The sequence below is a fragment of the Aquarana catesbeiana genome, linkage group LG05 (assembly GCF_042186555.1).
Source record: "Aquarana catesbeiana isolate 2022-GZ linkage group LG05, ASM4218655v1, whole genome shotgun sequence".
Classification (NCBI taxonomy): domain Eukaryota; kingdom Metazoa; phylum Chordata; class Amphibia; order Anura; family Ranidae; genus Aquarana; species Aquarana catesbeiana.
Window position 1 is genome coordinate 108,569,070 of NC_133328.1, and position 13,026 is coordinate 108,582,095.

The following is a 13,026-nucleotide window of genomic DNA, read 5'->3' on the forward strand; positions in this document are numbered from 1 at the left end:
TGTAAAAAAAGGAAAGTGGGCCCCAAAAGGGGAATTCCCTTCACTTTGGGAGATTTCCTCTAACTTCTTGTTTTCTCAGGGACAGAGAATTTACTCAATGATACAATGACAGCAAAAAAAAAAAAATCTGTCTGGGTTTTTAACCTCTCCCTACTCTATCCAAAAAAGTTTTGGCTACATATACAGTTTTATTAAAATTTTGCAGATTCTTAAGAACCTTCACTCCACAAGTGAGCAGCCGGATGGCTGGTCCATGTCTACTTGTGCAGAGCGGATACAGACACAGCCCACTCTCCTCTATGGGAGGTTGGATATTAAAAAGACCACCTGCCAGGTGAATGGGGAACAATTTAGTTTTTTTGGGGATAGGATCGGATGTTGGCAGGTTTCATTGGACACATGTTTGTTGACACCCATCACTCCATAGAGGAGTCTGCCTAAAAAACTGACAGGCGGACCCGATCAGTCCATCCGTGTGAAAGGGCTCTAACTGTAAATCCAGCCTTGATTGTACTCAGATGAAGAGATCAGGATTTCTGTCCCACAGTATGATGATCACAAAGCCAGTCCTCACAACGTTTGGCTGATGAAAGGGTGATTGCTTATGCAACTAAACATTTCCAAAGAGATGAACCAGGTTTGTAAGGATCTCCATGTGGAAGTCAGTCAGGAAACATGTAAAAGAATGTTGACAATGCTGAAATAATTTTATTTATTAAAATCATACATTTTGGTTACTTTAAAGTGGAGATAAACCCTCCTATCCATTACAGCCAAGGATGCTGCCATCTTAGTCTCTGTATGATCTGCAGTTGTCAAGGCGCTCCACATGTGATCAGCTATGACACCAGTCATTTCATAGGCTTGACAATTTGGTTGAGAGCAAAAGCAACTGTGATGCCTTGAATGTAACTGCTTTGGGAAAAAGTTAAATCCTAGTTACATCAATCCGGTTGAAAAAAGATACAAGTGCATCTAGTTCAACCAATAGAAAAAAACATAGAAATATAAAACCTCCTTATACAAAACCCTATACCCACAGTTGACCCAGGGGAAGGCAAAAAACCCCAATAAAGCATTATTCTATTGCCTTCGGCCAGGGAAAAACAAACTCCTCCCTGATCCCCAGTTTGCCCTAGATCAGCTAGTCCTGGTGTTATTACCTATGCAGTAAATGGTAATATCCAGTTATATTTTGTGCATTTAGGATTGGATCATGCTTGTATGCAATACAATCTACTGAGCTGGCCAAAACTAATGGTTTAGGGAGTCTATTCCACATTTTCACAGCTTTTACTGTAAAGAAGGCTTTCCGTATATGGAGGTTAAATATTATTTTCTCCGGACATAAAAAGTAAACTCTTGTCCTCTGTATAATGACCTAAAAGTAAATAACTACACCAAGTTCAGGATTTAGAGCACTTATGTATTTATACATAGACTTGTGCACAACGGGAAATTTCGTTAAGTTTCGGTTTGTTGTCATTCGTAAAATACATAATTTCGTTCTGTTATATTTGTTATGTTACGTTAACTAGTTTTCGGATAATTCGTTATTATTCGTAGAGTGTTGATATTCGTTATACTGAATCTCAACTCATGTCGTTATATCCGCTATAATTTCTTTCGTATTAGTTGAAATTCGATATTTATGTATGTATATATATTCGTGATAATGATTCTTAGTTTGGAAAGTCGTTTGTTTATTGAATCCATTAACACACATAATGACAATATCTCTTCTCCTCTGCTCAAATACAATACAACACCCTTCTCACTCAGTTCTCAGGAATGCACTTTGCCAGTAATCCAACCTCCAGCACAAAATGAATCAGCTGATTAGACTGTAAGGCCCTTTTCACACTGGAGTGGGGGCGGCGTCGACGGTAAAGCGCCGCTATTGTAAGCGGCCCTTTACTGACGGTATTCGGCCGCTAGCGGGGTGGTTTTATATTTCAATGGGCAGGAGCGGTGTATACTCCGCTCCTTCACCGCTCCGAAGATGCTGCTAGCAGGACTTTTTCTCCCATCCTGCTAGCGCACCGCTCCAGTGTGAAAGCCCTCGGGGCTTTCACATTGGAGACCTAAAAACTGGTTTTATATTGTTATATTCTTACACACCAAAGTATTTATCCCCTCAATAATATATAAGGGGGGTATCTCTGTCACTAATAACTAGTGAAAATGGGGGGGAGGCGTTCTAAATTCCCTACATAGTAAGTAATTATTATTGTGCATATGGGAATAACTTTTTTGTATACCTGTAGACAGAGTGATATATAGATAAATAGCTAAATTGGTGTACAAATTAGAAGAATTCCACTGTGTGTATATTGATATGTACTATAATAGCTCTATGTAGCAATGGTAGGCAATCAGCCAATTGCCCAGACTTTGAGCTATACCCACCACTTAGGTGCAACTGAAATAGTGCAATCCAGCTAGACCATAACATATATTACAATAGATATATCACAGTGATGTATACTAGTCCATAGGTATAAATCTACATCCACCACAAATGTACATGCATCGAGCCTGAAATGGAAATCATATATAGATTATACACCTAGGGATATATCTTAAATGTATCTGTGTATATAGTCTGGAGCTCAGATGTCCATGGAGGGGGGTTCTAGGCACCCATCATGGCTGGACTGTTACCTCTATCTCCTTGATGTTACCAATCCTTTTGGTGATATTTGGGATTAGTGGAGGGTCTGGCTAGCTATGATATATGGACGAATGGAATCTAGTTTATCAATACCCCCTCTCTACCTGCTAAAGGTTTCCTGCTTAGTTATGATATAGGGACAAATGTAATGCAGACTAATGATACCCCTCCTTTACCTGTTAGGGGTCGTCATGAATGCCAGTCATTTGGTTTATATCTGCTACTCTCTTCTATGTATGGGTAATGACACACCCAGAAGATTTATTATATTGTATGTAATGTAACGTGAATATGGACACCTATATGTTATTGTTATCCACATGTTTCATTTATATTTTATCTGTATTCTCTTTGTTTATCTTTGTATTCCTCTGTTTACTTATGGTATTAATTTTAACTACATCCAGTCTCATTGCATTGTGGTATCTGAGAGGATTGGTTGATACTGGTGTATGTTATTCCACTTACTGACCAGCAGGGGAAATCCTCCAATCGCATATATTGTATATAAGTAGATTGTGGTAACATAGGGGGGAGCGCCACCATGAAGTCCATAATAATGCCCTCCCAGTAGTTGTTATACAGAAATCTTAATTTGGTCCTTGTGGAATATCCCCTATGTTGAAACACATGACCATTCGCCCCCCAAGGGTATATGGTTGAAGTGGTACTTACATCCCGAGAGGCGGGACAGACATGTACGCTCTCCTTATAAAATTCACAGTGTGCAGTAGCGTGGTACCGTCGCTGAGGACGTCAAGTGACGAACCGCGCACGACGGAACTACGCATACTACGTCACTTCCTTGCAGACGAGAGGGTGGAACGCAGGTGCAGCGCACAGCTGTCACATTCCCCCATCTCGATACATGCTCTAGATATAGTGATTCTTAACCTGTTTTCTGCCGGGAACTGCTGTTATCCCATCCCAGTACATTACTGGGTGGGAATAAACACTTCTTTGGGACTTTTTTTGTCTTATCTTATGTTTTTAAAATAAAAGTGTTTACTTTATCACACTATGGAAGCCCCTTTTTTATATATTTTTTGATGCATGAGGGCATTACCGCATCTTCACCAATCTGGATACATTCGAGGCACCCACCACAAGCAACAGGGAGCAGTGAATTCCATTTACAGCATTACAGGCCTATTACCCCTGCAGGGGTTCCAGGAGTTGGTGAGTAGGAAATCTGAAGGGGGAGCACAAAAGTCACCTGGCAACATTGTATGCACTAAAGTCACCCCTGGGAGTCCCTGACCTGTTACAGTGACAAAACTCATGGGACTATAGCACTCCACTGTGATACAATTGTTGCAGTACATGCTGGGTCCAGGTCTCATTGTATGAACTGTGAAGCACCTATATGATTTCCATTTCAGGCTCGATGCATGTACATTTGTGGTGGATGTAGATTTATACCTATGGACTAGTATACTTCACTGTGATATATATATTGTAATATATGTTATGGTCTAGCTGGATTGCACTATTTCAGTTGCACCTAAGTGGTGGGTATAGCTCAAAGTCTGGGCAATTGGCTGATTGCCTACCATTGCTACATAGAGCTATTATAGTACATATCAATATATACACAGTGGAATTCTTCTAATTTGTACACCAATTTAGCTATTTATCTATATATCACTCTACAGGTATACAAAAAAGTTATTCCCATATGCACAATAATAATTACCTACTATGTAGGGAATTTAGAACGCCTGACACCCATTTTCACTAGTTATTAGTGACTGAGATACCCCCCTTATATATTATTGAGGGGATAAATATTTTGGTGTGTAAGAATATAACAATATAAAACCAGTTTTTAGGTTTTTTCCTGTATATGCCTAGCAATCAGGTTTTCAGGTAGCGCCGATTAACCCATTGTTCTATTAGTACATGTATGAGTAGCAGGGTACCCCTTGTGAGTACTTTGCATAAGGGAGGCAGCAACCTGTTCTCTTGCCATATAGGCCTGTCCTGAAGCGTGGTTTTTTACCTGATACTGATTTCACATTGGAGAGACAGCAGCGGCTGTTTCGGGTCGGTTTGCAGGTGTTATTATTTGCGCAATAGCGCCTGCAAACCGTCCCAGTGTGAAAGGGCCCTAAGATTTATTTTGAGTTGACCTTTTGTTTCATTAGATCTTTAAGGAATTACCGAATCATGTCAAATTAATTCATTATATTCGCTATAACTTCTTTTGTATTAGTTGAAATTCGTTATTTTTTTATTCGGACATTTGGATGCATCCGAATGTCCAAAAGATGCAAAATTCAGCCGAATTTCGATTCGTTGCGAAACGAATTGCACATGTCTAATGGTGATCATTTCCCCCCTCAGTCTTCTCTTCTCAATAGAGAATATATTCAGTTCCTCTAATATTTCCTCACAGCTGAGCTCCTCCATCCTTTTATCAGTCTGGTTGCTCTTCTCTGCACTTTCTCTAGTTCTCTGATATCTTTTATGTCAACGGGTGCCCAAAACTGAACTGCATATTCCAGATGAGGTATTACAAAGGATTTGTATAAAATAAACTGATGTATGTCTCTCTGCAGTCTATACCTCCTTTTTAATACAAGTAAGTATTTTGCTAGCTTTAGAAGCTTCAACTTGGCCTGACATTCTATTATTTAGTCTATGACATCGGCATATGCAGGGGGTGTTCTAGGTGTGCCTGAGCATACCCTAATCACTGCGTGTGGTGCCATATGCCCCTATTTGCCTGGGCTTCCACCAATGTTGCACACCCCCACCCTAGCAGTGCTGCTGATTTCCCTCCTCTCCTCTTTCCCCAGCTCCTGCAGGGGATGTTTCAGAATGGAGAGCAGGGGAAGAGGCTGGTAAATATGTTATTTACCAGCCCCTTCCTTTTCTAATTGAACGCAGTAAACACACTCACTTACTGTGTTCATTTATAACTGAAGTGTAGTAAACTGTGTTCACTATGCTTCACTTTGTGAATGAACAAGAAGCCGCTCAGCACAGAGCCCTATCCCATTCATTCACTGTCCTGTGCAGCTGAGGCTGCAGAGAAAGGCGTGTGTGTTTGAGCTTTGGGGTGCACTACCTAATGCAATAGGCTATGCACACCTATGGTTTTCTATGATCTACCAGAACAGCCAGATTCTTCTTTATCATTGACTGCCCCAGCTGTTCCAAAGTTGCCCAGTTAAATAGTACCTTAAACTGAAATTCCAGCCTATACTTAACTAGTCTTAAAAATGTCCCCTGCTCATATGCTAACTAACCATAAAAAAACAACAATGTACAGTATATATTTCTCTTTTTCAGCCTGCTCTGGTTTAGTGACATGATTCAGCTCCCCTCTGTAAGTCAGTGGTGGCTGCAGGGGAGGGGAGGAAGCGGTAGCAGGGGACTATAGGAGCATACGGGTGATGTCACCGCACCCAGGCATTCCTAGCCTGGATTGAACACTTTTTCCTCTCCCCTGCAGCCGCATTTGGCTGAAATAGGGAATCACGTGACTGGACTGGAACACACTGAGTATTTAAGTTTGTAGATCTTTTTCACATAGGTTAGTCAGCATAGGTGTTAGGAGGAGGGAGAGGACATTTTTAGGACTAGATGGGCATAGGCAACCCATACACAGAGCAATATTCTTTCCTGCAGCCACGGTTTGCAGAAACATTTTTTGCACGACTCCCCATCAGCCCAGACAGTGCTGACAAGGAAATCCCTCCTGCTGAACAATTGTCTGCTCCCGGCAGGGGGCTGAGGGAAGCCCTTCCTGCCAGGAGAAGACAGTGATTATCGCTAGTGGCTATAGTGGCCGCTAGCGATAATCATATGAGAATACAGCAGGTTGGTTGTACCCAAGTTGATCGATCGTTAAAATTGGTACATTCAGCCTGACCATTAACTGTTTGAATCTCAGCAGGTTCCTGCTGAACTGGCTGAGATTCAAACCGTGTATGGCTGACCTAAGACTATAATTCTACTTTAAGGTCCGCTTGTAAATTGGAGACATCCTGTTGGAATGTTATTCCACTATATAGCTTGTTGTAATATGGAAACACGGAGTTGGGGTTCTTAATAGGTTAAGAAGTAAAGAATGTTTATTTAGACTTCAAGCCCCGGTTCACACTATGAACTGCATTTGAATCGCATGGGAACTGCACCAAATTCCTGTTCAATTTACATGCGATTTGAGCCCATTCACTTTGAATAGGCTCGAAATGCACCGTATCTCACCTTTGGAACCGCACTGCAACCGGATGGCATGGTACCTTGGTACCATGCCATCCGGTGTGGGCAAACACAGTGCGTTTATGACCTGCATCTGGGGTGATGTTAAGATTGTGCTGAAAGATTGCAAGGGCAGTACAATTTATATGCAGTATGGGAAACGCACATGGATCGCTGAGTTTCTCGCACCATATAAGTGTTCACCTATGTTTAGAAGAAACTCAAAAAATTATGTTATGATAATAATACAAATGTTGGTATTACCAAGTTAAAAAAAGGGAACCAGTGAAACGTTTTTGTTAGTTTATCTGAACAAACTTTAATGCCCCGTACACACGATCAGACTTTCCGACAACAAAACCATGGATTTTTGTTCAAAGGGTGTTGGCTCAAACTTGTCTTGCATAAACATGGTCACACAAATGTTGGACAACAATTACGAACGTAGTGATGTACTAGATGTACGTGATATCTCCATTACAAACGCTAGTTTTACAAGACCGAGCTCTTCCGGTTTGTACTTGATTCCGAGCATGCGTGAACTTTTGTGCAATGGACTTGTGTACACACGATCGGAAAGACCGACAACAAAGTTTTGTTGGTGGAAAATTTGAGAACCTGCTAGCCAACATTTTTTGGCGGAAGTCCGCCAACAAATGTCCGATGGAGCATACACACGGTCGGACTTTCCGCCAACAAGCTCACATCCAACATTTGTTGTCAGAAAATCCGATCGTGTGTACGGGGCATAAGAGTCCTGAACCTACTTCTTGACAACTCTGACCTCTGCATGATCTCTGTGTGCTTTTTAATAATCTAATGCACTCAACACCAGTGTATTTTATATGAGTGATATTTCTAACACTGCCTGTAGTGATATGAACAGTCTGTTAGTGTGAGATCTGAGAGTTCACAAGGGCATAATATTCTTCTTGTTTATTCAGCAGTTGGTTGTGACTGCCTTGTTCTACCACCTTCCCGTTCTTTACCACCGCGATGACATCAGCATTCTGCACTGTGGTGAGTCGGTGAGCAATCACTATGCATGTTCGCCCTTGCCTGGCATCATCCAGGGCTTGCTGTACAACCTGTTTACAATAAAATCAGATTTCATAATACAGGATTAAAATGTTTTGATACTGCTGTACATTTGGGGAAATCCTGCAATGCAATTAAAAAGGTGACGTACATTCAAGACAATCAAGTTTATAGTTAGGTTAAAATTAAACATCTGCAGCTTTTTAAGCACCAGTTTTATGTATATAACCTACCAGTACATATATTTATTTTTAAAAGAGAAGTATGGACTTTCTTTCTATTTTATAATCATACTTACCTAGGTGGATGCAGCATCAGTCCCCCGCCAGCTCTAACACTGAGAACCGAGCGATCTAACACCGCAGATCGCTCGGTTCTCACAGCTGCCCGAGCAGAGAGCTGGTGACTGTCAGTCACAGCTCTCTGCTCTGCCCCCTCCTCGTTCACTGGAGCGCTGGGCTGTGGAGGGGGCGGAAGCGGGCAGCTCAGCCTCTGACCAGCTCTGTGACATCAGCAGACAGCAGACTTTAGCCCACTGTCTGCTGAAAACGGGTCACAGGAGTGCAGACCGAACTGCTTTTCTGTGATCCACAGGAGAAGTACAGCAAAAAGAGCTTTGGCTGTACTTTTCCTTTAAAGGATAAGTTCAACTTTGGCAACACGTAACTTATTCCCACTGCTTCAGCCATTTCCCAACCATGCCGCCCCTAGTGACAGGAGCCAGGGATCTTCTCCCTTAAAGCAGGGTTCCACCCAAAAATGGAACTTCCGCTGATCGGATCCCCCCCCCCCCTCCGGTGTCACATTTGGCACCTTTCAGGGGGGAGCATATACCTGTGTGAGCCAGGATTTTTTTCTCCCACTTCCTGGGCATAGATCACCACAGGCTCCACGGTGATCTACGCTATGTCTGGCCTTTCCTCTGCCCCCCCTGTTGTCTTCTGAGAGACGCACAGGTCCCAGAAGACAGCAGAGACCTGTGAGGACACACAGTGTGACTCGCGCATGCGCAGTAGAGAACCAGGCTGTTTCCCTTACCGAAGATGGCGGCGCCTCTACCCGAGAGCCGAGGGACAGATCGGCTTTGGGTGAGGACATCGCGGGCGCCCTGGACAGTTAAGTGTCCATATTTTAAAAGTCATCAGCTGCAGTATTTGTATACTGTATAAAGCGGAACTACGCTTTAACTTGCTGCCATAATTAAAAAAAAAACACTCTGCCGATCCGGCCGCATCATTCATTCACAGAGTTCTATGAATGTAAGAACTACAAGTACCAACATCCTTTGTGGCTGTCAGCTATGTAATTCTCAGTGAAGTACCAGGGAGCTGTTGAGCATTCTAGGTAGTGCATTGACTCGTCCTGTCAATGTGTAATTGCCTGCTAGTATGAGATACGATCTGACCGTTTACACAGACAGTCTGCAGGAGTCCTACATTGCACCCGCGATCTGCTTATCGTGGGTTCAATGCTTTGCAAGCTGCTTGTGAAAAAAAAATGCGCATTTTTATTACCTGCAAAAAGATGTGCATTCATTTTTTTTTTTACAAAGGTGAACTTATCCTTTAAAAGCTTTTCCATGTACAGTGCACCAAAAGAACAGGGCATGCAACACAACAAGGGGACTGAGCTAGAGGAAGATGCAATACATGGGTCCAACACACAGATTAGTATCCAGAGGAAGTTAATGTGCTGTTGCTAAGCACTACAGTGTTTCTGTCATTAAATAACATAGCCAATCAGCCTGTAGATGGGTGACTGGCAGGGGTGATGGTTCCTCTGGTAGTGGATGGGGTTATGGGCCTGCCAACTCCACTAGCGGAACTCTTTGGAACTGAACCCATGGCACAGAATGCATAGGGACACAACCAGAAGTCACAGGAAGAGAAGATATGCAGAGGGGCCCCAGTAGAGAGAGCAAGAGTGGAGGTTGGAGAGAGAGAGAGCATTTTCTGTTTCCCATAGCAACCATAGGATGTGTCCCTGGGAGAGAGGTGACATGAACTGCTGGATTGGAGGAGCCCGGTACAGGCTCAGCAGTACTGTCCTCAACATACTGCCCACCAGGGAGAGGTGTCCTCAATGCAAAAGCAGTGGTTAAGTGTCATCATTGTAATGGAGTCAGCTATTGAGTTTTAAGGAGTCAACAGTGTCATTGCAGCTTGCCTTCTAAGTCCAGGAGATCTGATGTTGATTGTTCTGTTACCGCAGGTCCGGCCTGAAGTTCAGGCTTTAGCAAGCGCAGTTCCCCTTGTCCCCACATGGGCACCTAAGCCCTGCCCACAAAGGCGTTTAATGTAATAAAGACCAGTTACTGCTGCTCCCTATCATTCTGCAGGGTGACTTGTCTTGTCTCCTCCCATTCCTGTAGTTTTCTGTAGGCAGCCTGTACTGGGTGGGAATGCTGGGCTCCTCCCACAGCTCTGCTTTCAGTTACTCATGCAGTTTGCCTTCTGCTACAACCTATAGGAATCATAAGTATTATTTATTTCATTGAAGTAATTAGCATGGATGAAAGTTACTATGCCTTTTGTTGATGTACTTTGTGGTACCCGCTGTTAGACAAAACTTTTACCTTTTGAAAGTGTAAAACCTTAAAAATGTAACTTTAAAATGATTTAACCAGAACTTGATCTGGCCTGAAAGTGGTTGTAAACCTCTGATAAAATATGAACAAAGCACATCCTTCTATAGTGTGTACTTGTCTCTTTTCAAACCACCTAATATGACTTCTCTCTGCTGTCTTGTTCCTCTGCTATCTCCATGAGTCACTTCTGACAGGTTTTCCTGACCATAAGAGATAGGGAATGGGGGTGGGAGCTCCAGCACATACCATGTGATTGGCAGCCTCAGCTCTGCATTGTTCCTCTGTGCTGTATAAAATAGGGTGTGCTCCTTCCCTGCAATCAGCTCTTAGAGCTCTCATCTATGAGCTGTGCAGTGTATGACTTCAGATCCCCATTCCCTGCTTTCTGAAAGCTCAGAAAAGTTGTATACATTCTGTACTTTGAACTGATGTAGAGGAGGGAGAGAGCGCATGCGTGGTCGGCCGGAGCAGATGTGTTCCTGAGCTGCTCCGCACACCCCCGGCAGACAAAGCTACAATTAGCAGCCCCGCACCTTGCCTGCTGTGCATAACCACTCGATCCTCCTGTGGGGAGGAACAGGAACCTGGTGGATGCCACATCGCTCCATCGGAATGCCCCAGAGCTGCTCCCTCTACTCGTCCCGTGCTGCGAGCAGGGACAGCAAGATGGCGACCGGCTGCAATACACAAGGACAGCCAGCTACATGGGAGGAGAAACCGCTCCCACAGAGGAGCACTCCTAAGCCTCCTGGCCCTGGCAGCCACAGGACAGGCTTCTCCATGCCCTCCCTGAGCCTGCACACACAAGCTACTCCCCATCCAGCCCTGCCAAGTCTCCCTCACAGGCTGCAGCCCTGTCACCTAGCCAGCACTCTTATGCTTCCTCAGTCTTGGATAGGGAGATGGCTGATATCCTGTGTAGCCAACCCAGCAGCCAAGAGCTTGATCCAGACAGCCCAGCAGATCTTCCTGCTATTCCATCAGCCCAACCACAATATTCAGGAGACCCAATACTATTGGCCCGCTTTGCAGACCTACTACAGAGGGATTTGGCGAAAGCCACTGACAAAGTAGCCTTGGACATAAAACAAGATTTCCAGGAGCTAGGGAACCAATTAGAGAGCATTGAATCAAAGGTACACAACACTGTTCACAGAGTATCCCTAAACTTGACTATGATAACTGACATGCAAGACCGCCTTGAGGAAGCCTATTCGAAAATTGATGACCTCGAAAACCGCATTAGGCACTATAATATTCGTATCAGAGGTAGCCCAGAAGATGTGAAAGACATCACTTCCATCACCTATTCACTAATGGAAGCTGCAGTGCCTGACATAGATGACATCCATATGCAAATAGACCGCATTCTTAGGGCCCTGGTCCCTCCGAAACCTGACGGCCCTCCCAGGGATGTTATTGTAAAGCCGCATTTTTTCAAGATCAAAGAAGCGGTAATGCGCCACACTAGAGAGTATCCAGACCTGGAAATAGATGGTCTTAAAATTCAAATATTTGCAAATATCTCTCAGGCCACCATCCAAAAGAGCCGATCGTTCAAACCTTTGTTGGTTCCGCTGACTCAACGGAATATCCGCTACAGATGGAACTACCCCTTCAAGCTCCAGTTCACCTTTAACGGCAAGTCCTACTCCTTTTCTACATTGGCTGAAGGGGAAATGACTTTACTGAAGTTGGGCTTCATCTCTCACAGTCCTTCATCTCAGAAACGACCTGGACCCAGCGACCCAACCCCCCCCCCCACTCCACTCTCCCCTCTATGGTCAACTCTGCCGACGAAGAAATCAGCTTCTTCCTATCGTACATCTTGAAAACTTGTTGCATATTATCGGAGGACCTTTTTCGTTTGAAGCGGCGGCTTCTCAGTGGTCCAGTTAAAGGACGGTAGCCGCTGTTTTTATCTTTTATCACTTGTTTCTTCTACGAAAATTACGCAACATATATCTACTACCTTACAGTTCTAACTGAATTACCTGTTATTTGTTTGTTTAGGTTAACATATTTTGCTTCTAGGTTGGACACTTCAACTTTAATTAGCATTCCGCTAAACCGATTGTTGGTTATTTTATTATGTTGCTCTACAAGTTTTCCTGGACGGTGCTATAGGGCCTTAAATTTCATGTATGTGAATCCACTGCCAGGGGGAGTCTATGCACTCTCCTCACTTGAAGGACTCTTCCCATTACCAGATTTTGGTGAAGACTCCTCCTCGCTCTGAGCTTTAGCTCTGAGATACTTAACTGTTTACTGGTTTATGTGTCTGATTTCCTACATTTCTGTACCACATTACAATTGGCGTTTCCTGGCCCAATCATCATCTTGTTTCTCTTTCTTTCTTCCTCTATCTCTATTTTAACTTCGTTTATTGTTCTTTTCTGAGGATCATCTGGAGATTCCCTTGGATCCTTTGGATTCAGCAATTCGCAGACTGGTGGGTGAGTTTATTTACCAATAATTGGTTGACTGTTTCTTATGCCTAGTGTAACAAATACTT

At 43.4% G+C, this 13,026-nt stretch overlaps 1 protein-coding gene across 2 annotated transcripts in view; it reads right to left on the bottom strand.

Annotated features, from left to right (window-relative positions):
- Positions 1 to 4,472: 4,472 nt before the first annotated feature.
- The window catches only part of LOC141144400 (ATP-dependent translocase ABCB1-like), a 133,661-nt gene continuing 125,107 nt past the window's right edge, over positions 4,473 to 13,026 (bottom strand). For both annotated transcript variants that reach the window (XM_073630054.1, XM_073630055.1), the window contains one exon: positions 4,473 to 7,974. In XM_073630054.1, coding sequence (XP_073486155.1) covers positions 7,777 to 7,974 — 198 coding nt within the window. In that variant the 3' untranslated portion in view covers positions 4,473 to 7,776. The remainder of the gene's footprint in view (positions 7,975 to 13,026) is intronic.